The sequence below is a fragment of the Callorhinchus milii genome, unplaced genomic scaffold (assembly GCF_018977255.1).
Source record: "Callorhinchus milii isolate IMCB2004 unplaced genomic scaffold, IMCB_Cmil_1.0 Scaffold1, whole genome shotgun sequence".
NCBI classification, from domain to species: Eukaryota; Metazoa; Chordata; class Chondrichthyes; order Chimaeriformes; family Callorhinchidae; genus Callorhinchus; species Callorhinchus milii.
The window spans coordinates 120522361-120543054 of NW_024704742.1; the positions used below are offsets into that span (position 1 = coordinate 120522361).

General features: G+C 39.4%; 1 protein-coding gene across 2 annotated transcripts in view; it reads right to left on the reverse strand.

Annotated features, from left to right (window-relative positions):
- Window positions 1-20694, reverse strand: part of cwc27 (CWC27 spliceosome associated cyclophilin) — a 119498-nt gene that overhangs the window by 87299 nt on the left and 11505 nt on the right. The window contains 6 exon segments of one of the 2 annotated variants that reach the window (NM_001292337.1): window positions 11119-11255; window positions 11683-11722; window positions 15494-15573; window positions 16645-16714; window positions 18458-18559; window positions 19826-19929. In NM_001292337.1, coding sequence (NP_001279266.1) covers window positions 11119-11255; window positions 11683-11722; window positions 15494-15573; window positions 16645-16714; window positions 18458-18559; window positions 19826-19929 — 533 coding nt within the window. 2 annotated transcript variants of the gene reach the window in all.

The following is a 20694-nucleotide window of genomic DNA, read 5'->3' on the forward strand; positions in this document are numbered from 1 at the left end:
CAAGAAAAACCTCTGTGCAGGGTTACAGCACTCATACCCAAACAATCTATTCTGTGTTTAATATACTTCAGTCTGTCTGCCTCAAAGTCACTGCCAATCATCTGCAAGGGCATATTGTCTCGATTAACAAGTACATTTGTGATTTAATTTACAGTAAATAGTAAGTATTTTTTCTATGAGGTTCACAAAAAGTCTTATTCTCCTTTCTTTATATAACAATTTCAAACACTGATTTCAAATAAGTTTTACTTTGCTTGTGTAAGACTATTCAATTAGATCTGTACTCAAAGAAAAATAATTCAAGGGACCAAAACTTAATCCTTTAAACCCAATTTCAAAAAGATTTAAAGCCCTACTTGCACAAACTAATATTTCCTCTGTGATACTTATAAATACAATAATAAAGTTGCAAAATCAAATGCATCATCATTGATCCTTAAACTACACTTGTGCACATGCAAAACCTTCTGATGGGGACAGCAGATATGGCACGGACAACCGGGGGAGGAAGTGGGGTGGGAAAAAGAGAGAGGTCGGATAGATGGCTAAATTTTATTTACTTTGAGGAGAACTGAGGAGCACAAGCAAACAAAGTAGAGAGACCTGAAGTTGCAGTCAGCTAAATTAGCCAGATCTAAGAAAAACCTCACCACATGAATACCCATTTACCACAAATATCTAAAAATATGAAATGTCTTTGAAATTCAAAACTGTGCAAAATCATTCTCATACACCAACTTTAAAAAGGTTTTAATTCTGTGCATTACCAAAAGATGGCGTTTTTAGGGAAGGCATCTTATTTTGATTCTTTTTGACAAGTGTTATACAAAATTCACCTGGTGCCTCTGGCGATTTCCTGCAGCGTAGAGGGAGGAGGAGAAGGAAAACTTTATTTTCACTGCTTTGATGTAACAAAAAAATTTACTTGTCTGGCCTTGTACAACCAGAAGAAAAAGAAATTTAATACAACATAAATTATCACCATTTCCTTTGTGGTGGTGTCAGGGATTAAAAAGAAAGTAGAGTGTTTGATTGCTATCAAGTGACTGATGCTTGAAAACATGTAGGTGTGGGCATTAGATTGAGGGCAGTTCTAACTCAGCTGTCTCTCCCTCTCCCTGGTTGTCTGCTGCCAAATCTACTGTGCTCCTCAGTAGGTATTTTGGGAAACAAATATGCCTGCGAAACTCACTGTATGGACCCATGCATGAAGAAAGGCCATTTGGGTGAAACTTCAGAGGGTAGATGGTGCTCCTGGAGTAGTACTTCAGCACAAGTCAATGTTTAAGAAACAAACAACAATTTGCATTAAAAATACAAAGGTATTGTCTCAGAGTGCTTAAAAAAAGGAGAGAAAAAAACTTCCACTTATACAAACACATAGGAAAAGAACTCAAAAACTTCGCTAGACTACTTAGGCCAAAAGGCCTATTTGTGTGCCATATCATTCTATATAATTCACAGACAGAATCAGGGGCCAAGCATAACCTTAACCCAAACACTTCTATCATCTAGCCACCGCACCATCTCATGCGGCGTTCCTCAGGGCTCTGTCCTTGATTCCCTCCTCTTCAACATTTATCTGCTCCCTCTTGGTGCATCTACAGACATGTTTGCGGATGACACCCAATTGTACCTCTCTGGCTCCACCCTCGACTCCAGGACCACTGCTGTCCTGACAGAACGTCTGGCAAACATGAAGTCTTGGATGGGAGCTAACTTTCTTCAGTTGAACGTCAACAAGACCCTCCTGATTGGTTCCCTGTCAGCGCCTGGACACCTCAGGTGCTGACAGCATCACCATCCATGGATGCACACTCCACCTTACTAAGCCAATCCGGAACCTTGGTGTCCTGTTTGACCCTCAAGCATTCTTTCTACCCCATATCCATGCCATGACCCACACTGCCATCCCTCACCTCCACAACATCACCCAGCTCCGCCACTGTCTCACATCGCAGGCAGTTGAAACCCTCATACACGCATTCATAACATCGAGGCTTGACTGCAAACTCCTTGTTTGTCGGCCTCCCCAACAACTCCCTTCATAGGTTGCAGATAATCCAGAACTCTGCAGCCCGTGTCCTCTCCCGCACCAGGCTCCGTGACCCTATCACCCCCATCCTCGTCCGACTCCACTGGCTTCCCATCACACAGAGGATACAGTTCAAGGTCCTGGTCCTCACCTTCAAAGCCATTGTGTTGCTCCCACCTACCCCTGCAACCTCCTAATCCCCTACCCTTCTGCCCGCTCTCTCCGCTCAGCAGGCTCCGGCTTGCTTCACATCTCCCACCTCACCCGCCCACCACTGGCAGGCGGGCCTTCAGCTACTCTGCTCCCATCCCACAATCCCCCGCCTCGCCCCCTCCATTACCTACTTTGAGACCCATCTCAAGAACCTCCTCTTTGACCGTGCTTTCGATCACCCTGCTTCACCCCTGCCCTCTACCCTCCCCAAACCCGACCCCCAGCTCAGGTTCAAAACATTGACTGCCCAGCGTCTGGGACGTCCTCCCAACATGAAAGGCGCTATACAGATGTAATTTTGTTGTTGTTGTTTTTACTAACCTGCACCTTTCCACACCAATTATCTATTATTATTATTATTATTATTATTATGAGCCCTACGAGTACTCCAATGAGGTATTGGTCTAATGCTAAACTCCAGCCCTTGAAATACTCCGATAGGACGTCAGTCTAAATTTAAATTAAATTAACCTGCCTTGGGGATAGTGAGCGTGGGAGAGAGAAAGGATTTTTTAAATTATAAAAATTTATATCTCCAACACAGGAGCCTCCACCTTTGGGATAACTCCTGAACTTTAAACCAGACAGGCTGGTAGATGGCAGCAGTCCCTAGGGTCTGCTGGCTGGCTGCACAAATCCTGTAAACAGCTAAAGTAGTTTCTGCCCCCCAAAAAGCAGCTCGTGAATTTTACAGTTTGGACTCTAATACTAACCTGAAAAGAATTAAATTAATAAAATGTAGAAAGAGCCCCCTTTGGTAAAATCCAAGCCTGTTCTGTTAAAGCCTAACCGAGATCCAAAACCTAACCCCAAAACCTAACCCCCAAAAGATCAAACACCCCCAAGGACTGCTAACGTGAACCATATTACCTAACGCTTCAAATTACAACTAACCTCTACCAAATTCCCCAACCCCAAAATTTTTTAATAAAATAGCTTTGAACCCAGTCTAGACTGTTAACCTTAATTGGAACCACAAAACTAACCCTAAAAGAGGAAAACGCTTTAAATTACGACAAAGCTTAACCAAAACCCCCTAGCCCTCATCTTACACCCCTATGTCTAAAGCCTAAGGCGAAAATTAAAGATTAAAGCTACCTAACCCAGATAAAATTAAAAAGATTTTCCTCCCCAGAGCAAATTCAAATGTTTTTTTTAAACAAAACTATTACTCCGAGACCACATTCAGTACGAGTGGCCCAAGGTAAATTAAAGCTCCAGCTCATGGAGCACCGGGAACAGAAATCATGTTAAAGTACCACTCGACATGTCACAGCATATCCCTAACTATCATTTGTAGAATGGTACCTCAGATAATGCAGCACTGCCCCAGCCCTGGACTGAACTGTCCGCCTAGCCTATGAGCTAGGTTAGCCGGGTGTCTGAGACATACAAATACACCATGCTTAAGAGTATCAAACCAAAATGAGAGTTCCATGCATCCCACCAACACATGGAAATTCCAGAAATATTTATTGGAATGAAATGTTCTTCTTGGAGGGACGCATCCTGTTTTCCTAATTCCGGAAAATATTAGGCACAGGTTGGCAAGAGTCGTGGCTTGGGGGCCCCAGAGTGTAAAACCTTATAGATTTCCATTGAGAGCACTGTCTGGCAAGCTTTCCTGTTGCTTGTCCAGCTAGGACCATCCAAACCTTTTTTGGTTAACCAACCAAATATTTTTTTCTTGATTGGATACTTCTAGATTTAGGGCCACGCCATAAATATTACTCAGTAGCTACCAGAAACAAAATATTGATTTCATTCAGACTTTCCTAGATAAGTGCAAATGTTCAGCAGTTCACTTTTGGCTCTAGGAACGCTCAACCTTTGATTCAACCAAGGACCACTATATTATTGTAATAATCATTTGATATACCATCATATCACATTGGTGAGACATCTCAGTGTTTCACAGGAGTTTGGTACCCATGGAGTGGTACTTCTCCAGGAATTGATCTTTTCAGGAAAAAAGGGAGAAGCAATCTGCACTTATATAACACATATGAAAACAACTCAAAGCACTTCACTATTGATAGACTTTACTGTGAAGTGTAGTGACTGTATATTTGTAGACCAACATAGGTGTAACGTAGGTGGCTTGCATCGAACTGTAGTTTGGATAGTCTTAAATGATGGGTTCTGCATGTGTCAGACATACAGCTGACTAAAAAAGAAACACAGCAGTCAATTTGCACACAGTGCAAACAGCTGTCCCACAAACAGCTATGGTGACCAATTTTATTTTGGGGATTGTTTACCAGGTCTGCAGGACAAAGTCCCTTCACTCGTCTCCTGATAGATATCAAAACTCTGTTAACCTACCTCAGTTGATAGCATTCTCGCCTCTGAGTCAGCAGATTGTGGGTTCAAGCTCCACGTAGGCACCTTGAGCTCATAGTGGTGCTTCAAGTAGTCACTGCACGTCTATCACACTCACCAGAGGCTCAGTTTCATCAGGAAGGAACAGGCTGGTAGCCATTCTCCTGAGGAATGTATGTGATAGGGTGTGGCTTTGTACAAGATGACAGAACATTGTAAGCCAAAGGGAAAATCCACCTACATTGCATTGATCAACTTCTGCAAGGCATTTGACCTAGTGCCTAGACCTCATGATGAAACTGGAAGCTATGGGAATACATAATAATAATCCTTGCATTTGATATAGCGTCTTATCACATCTTTGAGACATCTCAAAGCACTTTACAGAACATACTGTAAAGTGAATTGACTGTATATTTTGTGGGCGAAACGCAGCAGCCAATTGCGCACAGTAGTGTGCCACAAACAGTCGTGGATTGAGTGACCAATTTATTATTTTTTCCTTTACCCCCAGTAAAGCAATCTGCCAATTCCTAACTGGGTTCCTATTTACTGCTAGGTAAACAGAGGGGTGTGGAGTAAGGAAACTTTACCCAATGTTGCCAGGTCCCTCGCTTATGAGGCGAGTGCTCTAACCACAGAGCTACAGGACTCCACGTGCCCTGGGAGGGTGGTCGAAGGCACGATTGAAGAGGAAGGCCTCTAGACAGGACTTGAAGGAAGCAAGAGAGGGAGTGAGGCAGAGGGATTGCGGGATAGAGTTCCAGAGTGTGGGAGCATTTGGGAAGTCCAGCGAGCAGGCAGTTGGTGTAGTAACAAGTGGCGCAGAAGTAAATACAAAATTTGAAGCAACAACGCTACCCAACATTATTGTGGGTTATGATAAGGCCATAGGACAAGTATATACACGAAAGTTTGATTATGTGCAAAAAGCTGCACTGACAAAGAAATTCCACGACGAGGCAAACAGAGTACAGTATTACGAAATAGTAGTGTTGTCAAGATTACAAGAAACATACCACGGTGAGAGTGATGTACAGGGAGGATCACAATGTCTCAATACTTACTACACCTTCATTCAAAAGGCAAAACGAGCGGAAGTAATGGTTGATCTGTTTGCGAGGGTGAATTTAGAAGATTTTGGAACTGTGGACTTAGAGGAGGACTTGTAGCTAGCAACTGATTCATAAATTATATAGTCAATATTGCACAACAGGACAAATGAATGCATCCACACACAAATTAGGCTGAAATGCATCAAAGCACATGTAATGACAATTCAGCAACTGAACTACAATGCCCAAATAGATAGGTGTTCATTTTTACAGATAACATGCAATCTGCTATCTTCACAGCACATGGAGAACCCAGTGATCACCTGCTGCATTAAAGAAGCAACACACCTTACAGCATGAACAGTCACCTCCCCTACATGAACCAAGTGCTAGAAGAGACAGAATATTGAGGGGCATTTACTTAACAGTGAAAGTGCTAATTAGTGGTGAATTACAGGTAGTTTTCTGCTATAGAATGAAAGCCACTAGAAACTGGGTTGACACTGTCTAAACTTGTTTCACTTAGGATCCTTGCAGCCAGAAGACGGAAAAATACTTTAATCTCATCAGCCTCAATGAATTTCAACCCAAGTCCATCCAAATTATGTTATACAACTGTTACCTACACATGCATTACCTACAGCCCCACTGAGCCAGTGGTCACATTCTATATTCCACTGGCACTCATAAATGTTTAAGAACATTTAAACAATGTTCTGTGAATAAGGGCAAAGGAAAGAGTAATAGATAGCCACTTCCATTCTTTATGCCATTTATGGCTATTCACCTTTGATGCTCAAGTGGAAACATGCTGCTGAAGAAATAGATTCTCTATTGAAATTTCAAATTTTAACTGCTTCAAAGAATTTTGAAGAGTAGTGGCATTGTAACTTTCTCTGCTGGGTCTCCGCCAAATCAAATACAAAAATAAAATCACAAGATGGGATGAAGAAGGCCCTTCCCTCCCATCACAGCACTAAACTGGTGTCCTGATCTCAACCACACTTCCTGACAAACTGTTCCAGCAGTTAAGTTACCCTCTGATTAAAGAAACACGACCTGATATCAGTTCTTAATTTGCCCTTTACAACTCTAAACTCATGTCCTCATGTTCTGGTGCATCCTAAACTATTGTTCTGAGTTTACTTTTGCAATGCCATTTACAATTTTACACATCTCTGTGAGGTCCCCACTGAGTCATTTTTTCTCAAGAATGAAGAACTCTAGATTTCTAATCATTGTTTAAAGCTAATTTGTCTGAACTGGGCATTATCCTCATTGCTCTCCTCTTTCTCTAGGGCCTTGGCAGCTCCTTTATGTTGTGGTGACCAGAACTGAATACAGTAGGTGAGGCCCGACTACAGCATGATACAGCCAGAGAAGACATCTGGGGATCTAAACAGACGGTTACTATACTGATTATTTAATGAGTCTGCACTGTACTGATAGTTAATGATTTTGTCAACAAGCAAAATAATCAAATGTTTTGTAATTAGTTTAAATCATAAATAATCAATACCTAATATTTACCCCAAACCTTTCAGTGCTTACATTTAATTAAATTAAATTCCAAGTATTATAACTGGATTCTAACAGTACAGTCTAGTACAACACGTCCATGCCGGTGTTTATACTCCGTACAAGCATTTCTGCATACCATGTCATGCATTTATTTATGTATTTTTACAAATGTCTGACTCGCTATTCCAGATCACTTGTCACTGAATTCCTTTCCTAGGAGTTGTCAGGAGTTTACTGTAAATGTCAAGTGTATTGTATTCATCTTTTATCTTTTCATCTTTCTAGACTCAACAACTGTAAATCTAATCAGTTTTTCTTAAATTGAGTTTTAACATTATTATCAACCGTCAATCAGTTTTGTTTTTCCAAAACAAAAATCATTCATGACCCTTATGCTCTTTAAAAGTAATTTGTACTTGTTCACTGCGGTTTTTCAATTTAAACACTGATATTATGGTACCTTTGAGTTAAATGTTAATTAGAAGTGATTTGTGATACTGTAACCCAGGTCCTGCAGATACATTTCTCCAGATTTGCAATTTCCATGACTATGAAAACATCAAACCATGGATATCCTCATTCCAAGATTATCATGTCAATAGGTTCCAGCATAATCCACGCCTATGGAGGTCTGCCACATGCCAAACAATAAGCCTTATAATTCAATTTATGCACCATGGTTAATATTCATGATTTCCTGATATAATCAGGGACTTTGTTGCATTAAAGTGCAAAATTTGTGGCACCTAATCCTCCGCAACTGATCTTCCATTTCATCATGCTGTTCCAAAAAGTCACCCATTTATAATGTAGGGAGATAGAATCAACAATAGCGATTTCATTACCATAAACTGCACATGGTTTGATACTATCATTTTGAAAATAATCGAATTTATTTCTATATTATTGTGTTAATTATTTGGGTTTCAATCCATTATAGTCCAAATCATAAAAAGAAAGAAGCTCTGAGGTAAGTCACAAATTCACCAGAACTAAGCAACTAAGAACTAGCTTGATCAAGCAGTGAGGTGGATTTGTTTTAAACAAGGGAAGCGGCTGCAGGGAGGCGGAAGTGGCTTTACAGCTGGTACATGGGGACCTGGATTAAGCAGCTGGTGCTGAGCAACCCTTTATGCAGCATTGAATTTAGACCTCAACAACATCAAGGTGGCTGTCACGTCGCAAGCTGTCGTGTAAAAGTCCTCCCACCACACTTAAGGCAGATGTTCGCCAGATAGTTGATGCGGGAACTTTGAGGCTTGGGACGGTTTCTGGAAAGCATTACCTGGAGTCCAAATTTGTGAACACGGGTTCGTACATCCAGCATCCAGAATCCACCTTGATTGGTTCACAGAGAGGTAAGCGGCTGCTGCTTAAGCCCCGAACCTCCAAATGGTGGAACCATTGTTCAATGGGAAGGATGTATGGCTGAGCAGCATTCAGGAAGATGGTAGTAATGCTTGCACGCATTCCATGTTGCCAGTTCCTGAGCCAGGTGGGTCCACACTATTCCAGGGCACTGCTGATAGCCAGGCTGGCTCATCAGCAGGACTTGGAAGGGCAGACCAGTTATTGGGGCAGGGATTCTTCCCATTCAGCTCCTAGCTGGACAAGCAGCGGGAAAGCTTGCCAGGCAGTGTTCTCAATGGCAAGCTATGTGGTTTTAGCTGGTTAGATTCCAGCAGGAACCCAACGCACACTCTGAGGTCCCCAAACTTCAGCTCTGCCAACTTGCACATAATACTTTCCTGAATTAGGTAAGCAGGATGTGTCTCTCCTGGGAGAGAGTGCACATTCAATTTCAAAAAACATCTCTGGAATTTCCATGTGTAGGTGGGATGCATGGAACTTTGTTTGGTTTGGATACACTTAAGCATGGTGCTGGGCTTCTGCTTGTGTCAGACACCTGGCTGACCAAAACAAAATCAGTGATCTATATACAGTATTGCATCAGAGAATAAACGTCTCTACAGTACTGCATACTAAGTTCTGCCACAGTTCTCTAAGTATTAGTCTCTCCAAATGATACTCCAAGATTTTATAGCACCATCTATTGACTGAATAGCAGTACCGCAGAACTATACTCAAAACACACTCGTCGCTGGTGTTCCACCATCCATAGGTCCAGTTCAGAAACACCACCACCACCTGTACCAAACTCTGCACAACAATCAACCCTCGTCAGTGTCCACTGGTTCACCATCTCCAAAAGGATCGATTTCAAGTTCCTGACCCTCACATACAAATCCCTTCACAATAGCACCTCCCTTCCTCTCTGACTGGCTCATACCCTACACCTCTGCCCATCCACTTCACTCAGCTGGCACAGACCTGCTGTGTGTTCCCCCGAACCCTCCACATTACTATCAGTAGCCAGGTCTTTAGGCACGATGCCCCTAACTTCTAGAACTCCCTGTCTCGCTCCCTTTCTATTTATCTTAAAATCCCACCTCAAGACTTACCTCCTTGCTCACTTCACTTGCCCCTTGCTTAGTGTCGAACCCATGCAGTTCTCGGAGACATTATCGTGAGTGAAGGACATTATATAAATGCTAGTAGTACAGAACCACCCAATCATAATGCCAATATAATTAGACAACACAATTATAACAGGGCTATGAAAATAAACTGGTCAATGGTTCAAGTTCCAGGTCGTTGCCGACGTCACTTCTAACCCAGACTGGCCAGCCTCCTGAAGCCAAATGGTCAGCTGCACATTCATGCAAATGCTTCTAGTTACAATTATAAGTGGACTTGTTCTCTACGAGGCATGTTATTTTAAGGTTGCCCTGTACTTTCTACTGCGAAATAAGACTGCTTATACGATAAGACTCCCGCCCGACCCACCCTACCATCGGTGGCCGGGCTTTCAGCCTCTCTGCTCCCACACTGTGGAACTCCATCCCACGGTCCCTTCAACTCGCTTCCTCCCTTGCCTCCTTCAAGGCCGGTCTCAAGACCCTTCTCTTTGACCGTACCTTTGGACTCCCTCCCACCTCTCTGCCTTCCCTCACCCCTACACCACCTCTCCCCCATGCTCTTCCCAGTCGTTCAGCAATTTGGGACGGTCTCCCGACGTGAAAGGCGCTCTATAAATATAATTTTGTAGTTTTTTTTTATATTTCTAAATCTCCCAAAATACATGGATTAACCTGAAATTTCAGCATCAGTACTGCAGTTACTCTTACAACAAATATAAACTACATATTCAGGCAAAATGTGCCAATCTGACTTTGCAATAATGAGCAGGACTTGACAAATATGCAATTCAACAATAGCACACCAATATCCAACAGCAAAGTAGATCTGTTAAATGAACAGATAACAAATGATCTGTTAAACCAATCAACTGAAAATAAATTGGTTTGTTTACTTATAAATCAACATACAAACAATTGTGGCTGTGCTGTATAAGCAAAGAATATTTTGGAAGCAATTAGAAAGTGAATAATGAAATGGAACATTAAGATACAGTGATAGTGTTAAAGACATTGATTAAACCACTATTACTAAGGCAGAATTTTCATTTTAGAAAATGTTGTCTGCACACATCTATGCAAAGTCTAAAGAATAGACTGATCCATCCCTATTTTATTGCATAAAAAGTCATGAATCCAAATAGGAAGATTTAATTCTCTGGTTTCATTGGTAAAAATGATAACACCAAAAACATTTCAGGAGGGAAGGTTGATAACATAACTCAGTAAGGGTTTTGGAACTTTGGAAAAACAACTTTAAAAGAAAAGACAATTGCTAATAAAATGCAATTTTAAGTATTTGTTTAAAAAAAATGAAAGAATGCATGATAAACATTCTGCAAGATGAAACCATAAAGCTTCTCTCCCAAACACTTAAGATGAAGTGACAAAACTCACCAGTGAGCAGTGCAATAGTGTCATCAATAGATTGCATTTCAGCAGACTTTTTAAACTAAACAACACATCCAGCACATAATTCAACAAAAGTGCCCACCTACGACTTGATTTCTCTTCATTGCCTTCTTCTTTAGGCGGAGCTTCAGGATCCTCGTTTTTTTCTTTTTTCAATTTCTTAGCAACCTGCTCCTTTACTTGTTCCAGTTCATCACTGTCAGACTCCTCATCCTCCTCCTGGCACAGCAATTAAGAATATTGGGATGTATGAGACCATTGCGGTCTATGTAGCTAGTCGCAGAAATATAGGATACCTAACCACACATCAAAAAAAATAGCCAACGCATTCCTGAATCGGTCTACCTCAGCAATCTGTTTTATACATACACACTATGCTTCGGCATTTAATATTTCACTCCAAACTTTGCAGCTTTCAAAATAAAGATTTAGAATCAAATTAATGCCTTCAAAATCATACATATTTCATGTTTTGCAATGTATTATGATTTAATGTGCTTTCTAGGATGGGGTCCCCAAAAATGTACAAAGTGTTCCTTAGTTCCTTGTACAAAACTGTGCTCAGTTATTTGGTCCTCAATCACTTGTATGAAATACTGTGTTGATTTAGTGAATGTTTTACTATAAATAATACTAAGCAACGTACCTTGTCGGAGCCCCGTTTTGTCTTCATTGTTGCTGGTTCACTGGAGACAATAGAATAAGTAAGTGAATATTTACATTCAGTAACTATATGGCTTAGGATTTTTGAATGTTGGCTAACATGTCTCGGGCATCATTTTGGATTTGGCAACTTTGAGGGATAGTCCACCTGGATTTAGATCTATTTTATTTATTTATTCATTTATTTAGTGTTTCAGAGTCTAAAATTTGTCAGATTCTTAAATACAGTATTAATTTTGAAATCAAAGTTAAAGAGTGAATTCAACAATCTGCCAAAATTTGGATGCTCTGAAATGCTTAAAAAAAATCTAGACCCAGTGGAATTTCTCCCACACTATATTTAATCCTATGAATAGAGAACCAAAGGAGACGAATGTACTTAAAAGCAAAAGCCAACATTCTCCTTTGATCACTCCACCACAAACCACTTCTTCTCTGACAAAACAGCATGGAATTTTTACATCAAGTTACAAGATCAAGTTACATCCTAGACGTTCTTCAACCCAACATCACACATGCTTCTCGAAATACAACTTACAAAATGTAAATAATGCATGTTGTGTTTCATTTTACCTGAATTTCCTTTTCCTACATTTTCAAATGTTAGGAACAGAATACACTATCTGGCCCACTAAGCTGTAATAATAATAATCCTTGCATTTAATATAGCGTTTTTCACGTGGGGAGGACGTCCCAAAGCGCTTCACAGGACACACTGTAAAGTGAATTAACTGTATATTTGTGGGCGAATGCGGCAGCCAATTGCGCACAGCAATGTCCCACAAACAGTCGTAGATTGAAAATGACCAATTTATTATTGTTTTTGGTTTTGGAGGGATTATTATTAGGCGTGTGGAGTAAGGAAACTTGCCCAAGGTTTCGCCCTGCCTGGAATTGAACTCAGGTCTCTCACTTGCAAAGCGAGTGCTCTAACCACTGAGCTACAGGACTCCGCTAGTGGGTTCAGGCCACTTGTTAGACAAATTCCCAATTTCAATTCAATTTAAAAAGTCATAAATGTAATAATTACAGAACATAAGAAAATCTGGAAAGTCCCATCAAATGCGTTCCCTCTCATGCAAGTTGCGCAAACTTGTGCCTTCCTCCTCTCCAATTCCCTAAGTTTTCTGCTTTTCTGTGCCCCATAGTAATCAAACAGTTTGTTGTTATCCACGCTCAAACCCTTTTTTCCCCCCAATTGATGTTGATCAGTTTCTTTTTAAAGGATGCTAATTGTTCATATAAAGAGCCAGATGCTCCCAATGCACTGCCCTGTGGGTAAAACAAAATCTGCTAATCTTCAATCTAGTTCCAGCCTTGTTTATCTTCTTTTTTTGGTCAGATTTGTGTCTGATACACACAGAAACCCATTACCAAGCTTCAGAATTTCCAAACTAAACAGAATTCCACACGTCCCACCTATACATGGAAATTCCAGAGATGTTCTTTGGAATGATAAGAAATGTATTATATAAGATCGGAAGAACTGTTTGGGAAATCTCTCTGGAAACTGGGAGAAACTCAAGACTTTCAAACTACATGAGAACATAAGAAATGCTAAACGAGAAAAGACCAAGGTCCATCTAGTTTGCCTTTCACCTTCCTGGCGACTGCATGCAGATATGTCCCAAATTACCTATGTACTATATCCCATAATGTTATTTCTTAAAAGAAAACTATCTAATCTGTGTTTGAAACAATCAACACTTCAACCGTCTCTCTAGTGAGCCTGTTCCACAGGTTCCCTATTTGCTCACTGAAATAGTGTTTGCGTAGATTCGAACTGTAGAAGTAAACTAAAAGCTAAAGTAACATTTCCATTAGCAATGCTCATTCTTTCTCAAAAACGCTTGCATCAAAGACTCACTGTAAAATCTATCATCTCTGTTCCTGTGGAATCCATTAAGTAACATTTAGTAGAAAATCACCAACCAATTCAGTCTCCATAATTACAACAGCTTCTGAATTAGACTGGAACTATGGCTTCTTAAGAAGGCACTCAATCCGGTATGGTTAATGTCATTTGTACACAAGTCATGTAGAACTCATCTACACTTAGGGGACAGAGTATGTGACATACTTGTATCTTCTTTTTATGTCCTCACTATTCACTAACCAAGACAAATAGCCAGGTTCTATCAAACTCAAAATACTTGCATCAGGTCTCCCTCAATCTTCATTTCTCCAGCAAAAGCAAGCCCAGTCGCCTAACTTTCTTTATAACTTAGCTTTTTAAGGCCAGGAATCATTCTTGATACTCTTCTATATCCTTTTTCAGAAATGGTGACTAGAATCGGCCTCAACATTAGTATAAACTTGCTCTGACTTGCAACTTCACACTGCATAAAGATATTTCTAATTAAGTATTGAATCCAGAACACATTATCCAGAATCTCATACCCACAACTAAACTCTTTAGTTGGGGCCTTAAAAATTATTGTAAAATAGTTTCATTATATACTTTTAGTAGGCTAGAATTTTGGAAGTACTGCAGTTTAAACAAGTATGAGCTCCTGAACACTTGAACTGCATACAGTACTTCGTGTAAATGTCTCACAAATATTACTAACATCCTCACCCCAGTACAGTTTTAGATATTTAAACCTAAGTTCCAGCCAGCCTTCGCCCATAGACTATTTCATCTTGAATGTAAGATAATGCAGAAGTGTGGAAAATTCTTAAATTCAGCCTTAATTTTGAAAGCCGATGCCTTTTACGAATTGAAGAAAATCAGTTTGCAAATGAAGGCAATTTAAGAATTTTCTACAATTCTGCATGTTTCTAAGACAAAATAGCCTTATGTGCCAAGACTAGGTGGAATTTCAGGTTTTTGTATCTAAAAGTGTGTGAGGAATTTAATAAGAATCTGATCAATACTTTGGCAGCTGTATATAAGCTGAATTGAGGACTGAAAGATATAGTGAATATTCAAAAGCACACCTGGAGAAGTATTAAGGAGTTGACTTAATATCCTCAGCAAAGATGCCATAGTTACCTAATCCTGCAGTTAAACTGCACAATTTACAATAAATGTCAATATGCAGGACACACAGTATCTAAGACAGCATAAATCATACCAGAACTGCACTCTTGTAATCCCTTGGAGGAGGTTATTTCAGGATTGGTGTGATTTGCAACTGTGCAGTATAAATATGGTGAATAAAAATTCCATATGCAGAGTGCCAAAATAGGCATTTTATTTTGTTTTCCTGACTAAATTGGAACCTATATGAAGTGAGCAGTATAAATCAGTTTGTTCCCACCACTACAAACTCATCATAGAATATGAAGACCACAAATGCTGAATATCAATTTAAAAGCAATAGGTTATGCTGCACTAATATACTGGAATTCACTGATGTGCCAAGTAAATAAATGGACAAGAAGTGCCTAGTGTATATATAATTTAATTTTCAGAAAGCATATAAAAAAAATTCTGGTTTTGGTTCATAAAAAATGCTGAAGCTCATGGAAATGTAGCTGGACTGATAAGGTATATTAGAATTGAGAAGCAAAAGATATAAATGAAAAAAAGCTTTGGCTAGGGACAAGGGTGGGAATTCCACAGGAGAGTCCTGTATACTCTCTACTCATGATTCATAAATGAATAAATGCAAGTGCCTCTTGCAATATTACAAAACTAGCTGATGATGCTAAGATGTATGGCCAAATGACATGTTTAAGGTAGACTGATAGCATTCATGTGGATTAGGGATCGGTTCCATTTTAAAAAAAATTAGCTGTGGAATGGCAGTTGGATTTTATTGTTTATTCGTATTAACAATCATACTGACCTTTCAACAACTGGAACAGAGCTTAACCGAGGGTCATCCTTCAGCAAGTCATGACTGCTTTTGCTTCTTCCTTTCATGCTCTAAAAGGGAAGTTTTATCGTTTAATGAAATAGAATTCAGTCGTCAATGCTTAATACAGGCACTTGTCAAGAACAATAAAGGTGTACTCACTTATTGTCATTTATTATTTTGTAAGCAAACACGGCTGCAGGAAACATTCTCACAATGTGAAACACACTAAATCAAATGCAAGTTTTTTGTTGTTTTTTTAATGTCTTTTGGAGGTTGTAGACAAGTATGCCATAGTGCATTTGTATCTTGGCAGTTGCATTAAAACTCATTATACAGAATTCTCATTAATGTACAAAAATATTTAGAAAACTTCTCTGTATGGTGCTTGAAAAGCCATTTGGTGCCAATAGCACCGAAGTTCAAGAAATGTCAATGTTGAGGTGGTTGTTAGTGTTGAAACCCAGACCCAGTGTTGAAATAGACTCACAAAACTGACCCAGACAGACGCCATACTAAAATCACAAAATAATATCTGTACAACAGAACCTAAGCTGTACAAAACCATCAAAACTGAAAAAGCCAAAAGAGGTAAACCACAAACTCTTGAAAAATGCTGGTTAAATGTTGTTGACGGAATGCAGCAAAACACAAGCGTCAATTTGACAGTTGGCAGAACTCATGTCTCTGAGTAAGGAGATTGTGGGTTCAAAACCCCATACCAAGACCTGATTTTATAACATAGGCACTGACATTCCAGTGCAGTACTGGGAGAGTACTTATTTTTGGATATATCATCTTTTGGATGAGATGTTAAAGTGAGATGGTTCAGGCGGATGCTGAAGACACTATAGCATTACTTCCTCATTCAAAATTTATTCAAATATTTTGATTGATTTGTTTCATTGCTATTGCTGGCTTTCTCAGTAAGAATTTGGCGCAAATCAGGAACTTTCCACATGAAAAATCCCAATCCTTGTATTGCATTACCCCATGATAGAATATTCACATGAATATGAACAAAACTACATCACTAAAATGCCTTGAAATCAGCTACTTAATTCTATAACTATCAGTTGTCCACTTCAACTACAAATAAAAATCTCAAATCACTAGAATTTGACAAGGAACTGAGTTCCTACCTGGCTAACTCTGTTCACTTCCTCTTCTTCCTCCTCCGCTTCTTCTCCAAAGGAAAGCAAACTAAAATTTCTAGAACACAAAAGTTAATGGTTACAATGATCAAACACAACACTTTTTTTTTAAAAATCACTGAACATGACCCTTAACTAAGTATTTGCTTCGCTTTCTAATATACGGGTTTGATTCTCAGGCAGGGCGAAACATTGGGCCCTGCCCAGGAATCGTTTCCTTCACACACCTCTGTTTACCAAGCAGCAAGTAGAAACCCGGTTGTCAGTCTACAGCAAGGTGTAATTTTGAGCATCTATAAAAATCGTGATAGAAACTCAAGTCATAACTGTTATTGACTTTAATACTTATTTATATACATTTGCAAATCAGTTCAGTTCAAATCCCCAGATTCCACACTTAAATTGCACAGTATAGTCAGGCCCCATCTGGAGTACTGCATACAGTTCTGGTCTCTGTGATATAAACAGATTGCCAAGGCTCTAGAGGCAGTGCAGAGAAAAGCTACGAGGTTTGACCTCCAGGAACTATAAGGAATGATAGATATTTGGATCAGTCTTGAAAAGGAGCTTTGTGTAGCTTAGCTTAGCAGTTAGAGCACTCACCTCGCAAGTGAGTGGACCTGGGTTCAATTCCTGGGAGTGGCAAAACGTTGTTGTTACTCAATTGCCGGATCACTTTTCTGGGGGTAATAAGCCCGTCAAAAAAAATGTTTTTTAAAAATAATCATTTAGTCACTCAATCCACGACCGTTTGTGAGACACTGCTGTGTGCAATTGGCTGCCATGTTTTGCCCACAAAATGTACACTGAATTCACTTCATAGTATATTCTGTGAAGCATTATGAGACTTCTTGAAGACGTGATATCAAATGCAAGGATTATTATTAGTTATTAGCTTGCCTAACCCGAGACAAACAGAACCGAGGTCAGGAACCATTTCTTCATACAAAGAATGGGATGTGTGTCCAAGCCTCGGACAGAAAGATGGTGGCAATGCTCTCTTCCTGGTGCCTGCCATCCACCCAGTTAGGGCTCAAAGCCAATCTTATCAGATTCAAATGACCAACTAGTGACTATCCTCCTTGCAAGGAAGGTTCCAGGGTTAACTTGTAGCGAAATTAGCACCAAGGTGCCATTTGGCAATGGGACATCAGATCGAGCCAGCCCTCTGTGGCAGTCTCAGGAGTCCAGTTCCTGAGCCAGAGTACTGAATGGTTTGCAGCACTCCAGGGCTCTTCTGGTTGCAGCACAGCCAGCCTCACTGGCAGGACTTGGAAGGACAGACAAGTCAATGGGAGCAGGGACTCTTCCCAGTCAGCTCCCAAATCTTGCAAACCAAAGCCCTAACTGGTAAGTCGGTGCTGGCTGTAAGAGCAGTGGGAAAGCTTGACAGACAGTTCTCTCAATGGCAAACTATGCAGTTTTTGTTGGCTTGACTCCAGCAATACCCCAATGCACACTTTGGGGACCCCAAGCATCGGTTCTCATCAACCTGCACCTAATACTGTTGGAATTAGGCAATCAGGATGCATCCCACTAAGGAGAATGCACATTCCATTCCAATAAATCTCTCTGCAATTTCCACGAATAGTTGGAATACATGGTTTGGATACTCCTATGCATCGTGATGGATTTCTGCATGTGTCAGACCAAAAAAAAACCTGGCTGAACCAAATAAATTCATACAGAAGATTGCAAATAGGTGGAATGCGCTAGAAACTTGTATAGGCAGAATCAATATGGATGTTTAAAAGAGATATTTTGGTAGTGGAGGTATTAGAGGTATTGCAAAGGGACTTACAAATATCCAACAAAACCTATAACTGGTAGAATAGGCTCAATGGGCTGAAGGCCTCCTTCTGTTCCCGTTTTCCTATGTTCCTTTACGTGTACACAATGGAGACTGGATTTGGAAATGAAAATTGTATAAATATATAAAAAGGAATTGATTAAATAGCTCCAGTGTTAGAGTTAACAAATGTATAAGATTGATGAGCCAATAATCTCCTATGGTTCTTTTAGGCCATACAGATTGGAAATTCCACTCTTTGCTGAGTTAGCCGATTTTGGGGGGCCATTACATTTGACCTGAATTAGGAAAAAAAAGAAAATCAACCAGGGTTCTTGCTATATAGAGATCATTGCTAGAAGACATGTGAAGATAAATGTCAGTTGAAGACAATATTGGGTTCCACTGTGATGTCCCATTGCAGTCAGATTTCACCTATGCATATCACATGCACGATCAAGGCTGACAGGTGGTATAATGGTTATTTGCATGAGTTTCCAGAAATTAGTTGAACTGAGTCCCAGGAGGAGAATTTTTTTTTAAAAAAGTGAGAGGGAAACATTAAATTGAAGATTTTCCCATTTACAGGCTTTAACAGTTTCAAGTGTTAAAATTATGATCCATAGATTTGTCAAATAATCCAAAATAATGAATAATAATAATAATTAAAATAATATTAAAATAATGAAATTGGACAATTGAATGTAACTGTATCTCAAATCATAATTAATGTCAGCTAGCTGCTGTAGTGAACATTTATTTAAAACACAAATTCCTCACTTTAACGTGTATAAATAGGCAACAGATTACAGAAAGGGGCATTAAAGCAATTGTCAAAATAGCCACACATCGTATTTCCATTTTTATAAGCTAATTAATAGTGTGTTCATAAAGAACTAATTATTTAGAATTCAGAAAATATGGTTATACTGGTTCATGGTACTGTCCCAATTTACACTTCAGAAACTTTACCATGGAATTTTAATTAAAAAGGCATAATACATAAGTATCTGAAAAAGAGAAAAAAAAATCTAAGGCTGCACCAATTCTCGCAATGAGGAAGTGTTAAATGAAAATATATTATCAGATTACCCTTCTTGCAGCTGCATGGCATTTTGCTCACTGGTGCTGTACACAACACCCTGCACTCTAACATGACCATGAGGTTCAAACAATCTCAACCATTTGCAGGCAGCAGTCAGGAGACAAAATAAAGCCTTATGCAAGGTTTCAAAATGAAGGCAACGTAGCTCAAAATGAAAATAAGATTGTTTAACATCCATAAATATAAAAGTGTAGCTTCATACATAAATCAGAATGGCTGATATGTATACTTATAACTGTTCAGTATGGTAGGATTGATGGAATAAATGTTTTTACTTTGTGCCTTTGGAAAGAGATTTTTTCATTTCTTCCTCTTTTTTCTCCTTTTTGTGCTTTTTGAGTACTCTGGGAATTATATCATCAAAGCAGTTGTGCAGCACCTGTAGAAAACATTTTGGTAAAATGTAAATATTTAGAAATAACTTCTAATGGGTTTTCAACATTTTTAAATGTCAGGGCTGAGGTCAATCTCCAAATGTCAGAAGACAGTACGTTTTGGCTTTGAAAGATTCACACGTTGTTCGTGAATATTATATTGGATCTGTCACAACTATTAACAGAATTAACACTTACCTACATGAATCCTCCGACATGGAAACAGTTAACACAATAAGTTGCCAGAGTAAGAATTTCAGCGCTCAGAGATGCAATCATGTACAAAGGGTGTTATATCTAAATGCAAGTTGTTTACAAACATAAAAAATAGTCTATAACAAAAGTAAGTACAAATGTACTAATCCCATAGCTATGAGACTGCACAAATGGCTGCTATTTTTGTATACCAAAAAAATCACTTTGCTTCATGGTATTTCCTGAATAATAATACTTCCATTAGGTATATGTAGTACTTTTTCACGTCAGAAGACATCTTAAGAGTCTCAAGTCCCACAGGATTTACTGCAAAATGTTGTGACTGTGTACTTATAGGTGAATGCAGTAGCACAGCAATGTCCCATGGTCAAGAAACAAATAACCAATTTTATTTGTAGGGATTGTTGGCCACTTACGAAAAACTGGCTTCTTTTTTTGAGTAGTGCCACGATATCTTTTAACGCCAAACTGAACAGACAGGCAGGACCTCGGTTTAACAGCTCATCTGAAGGACAGCATCTTAAATAATAATATAATCCTTGCATTTGATAAAG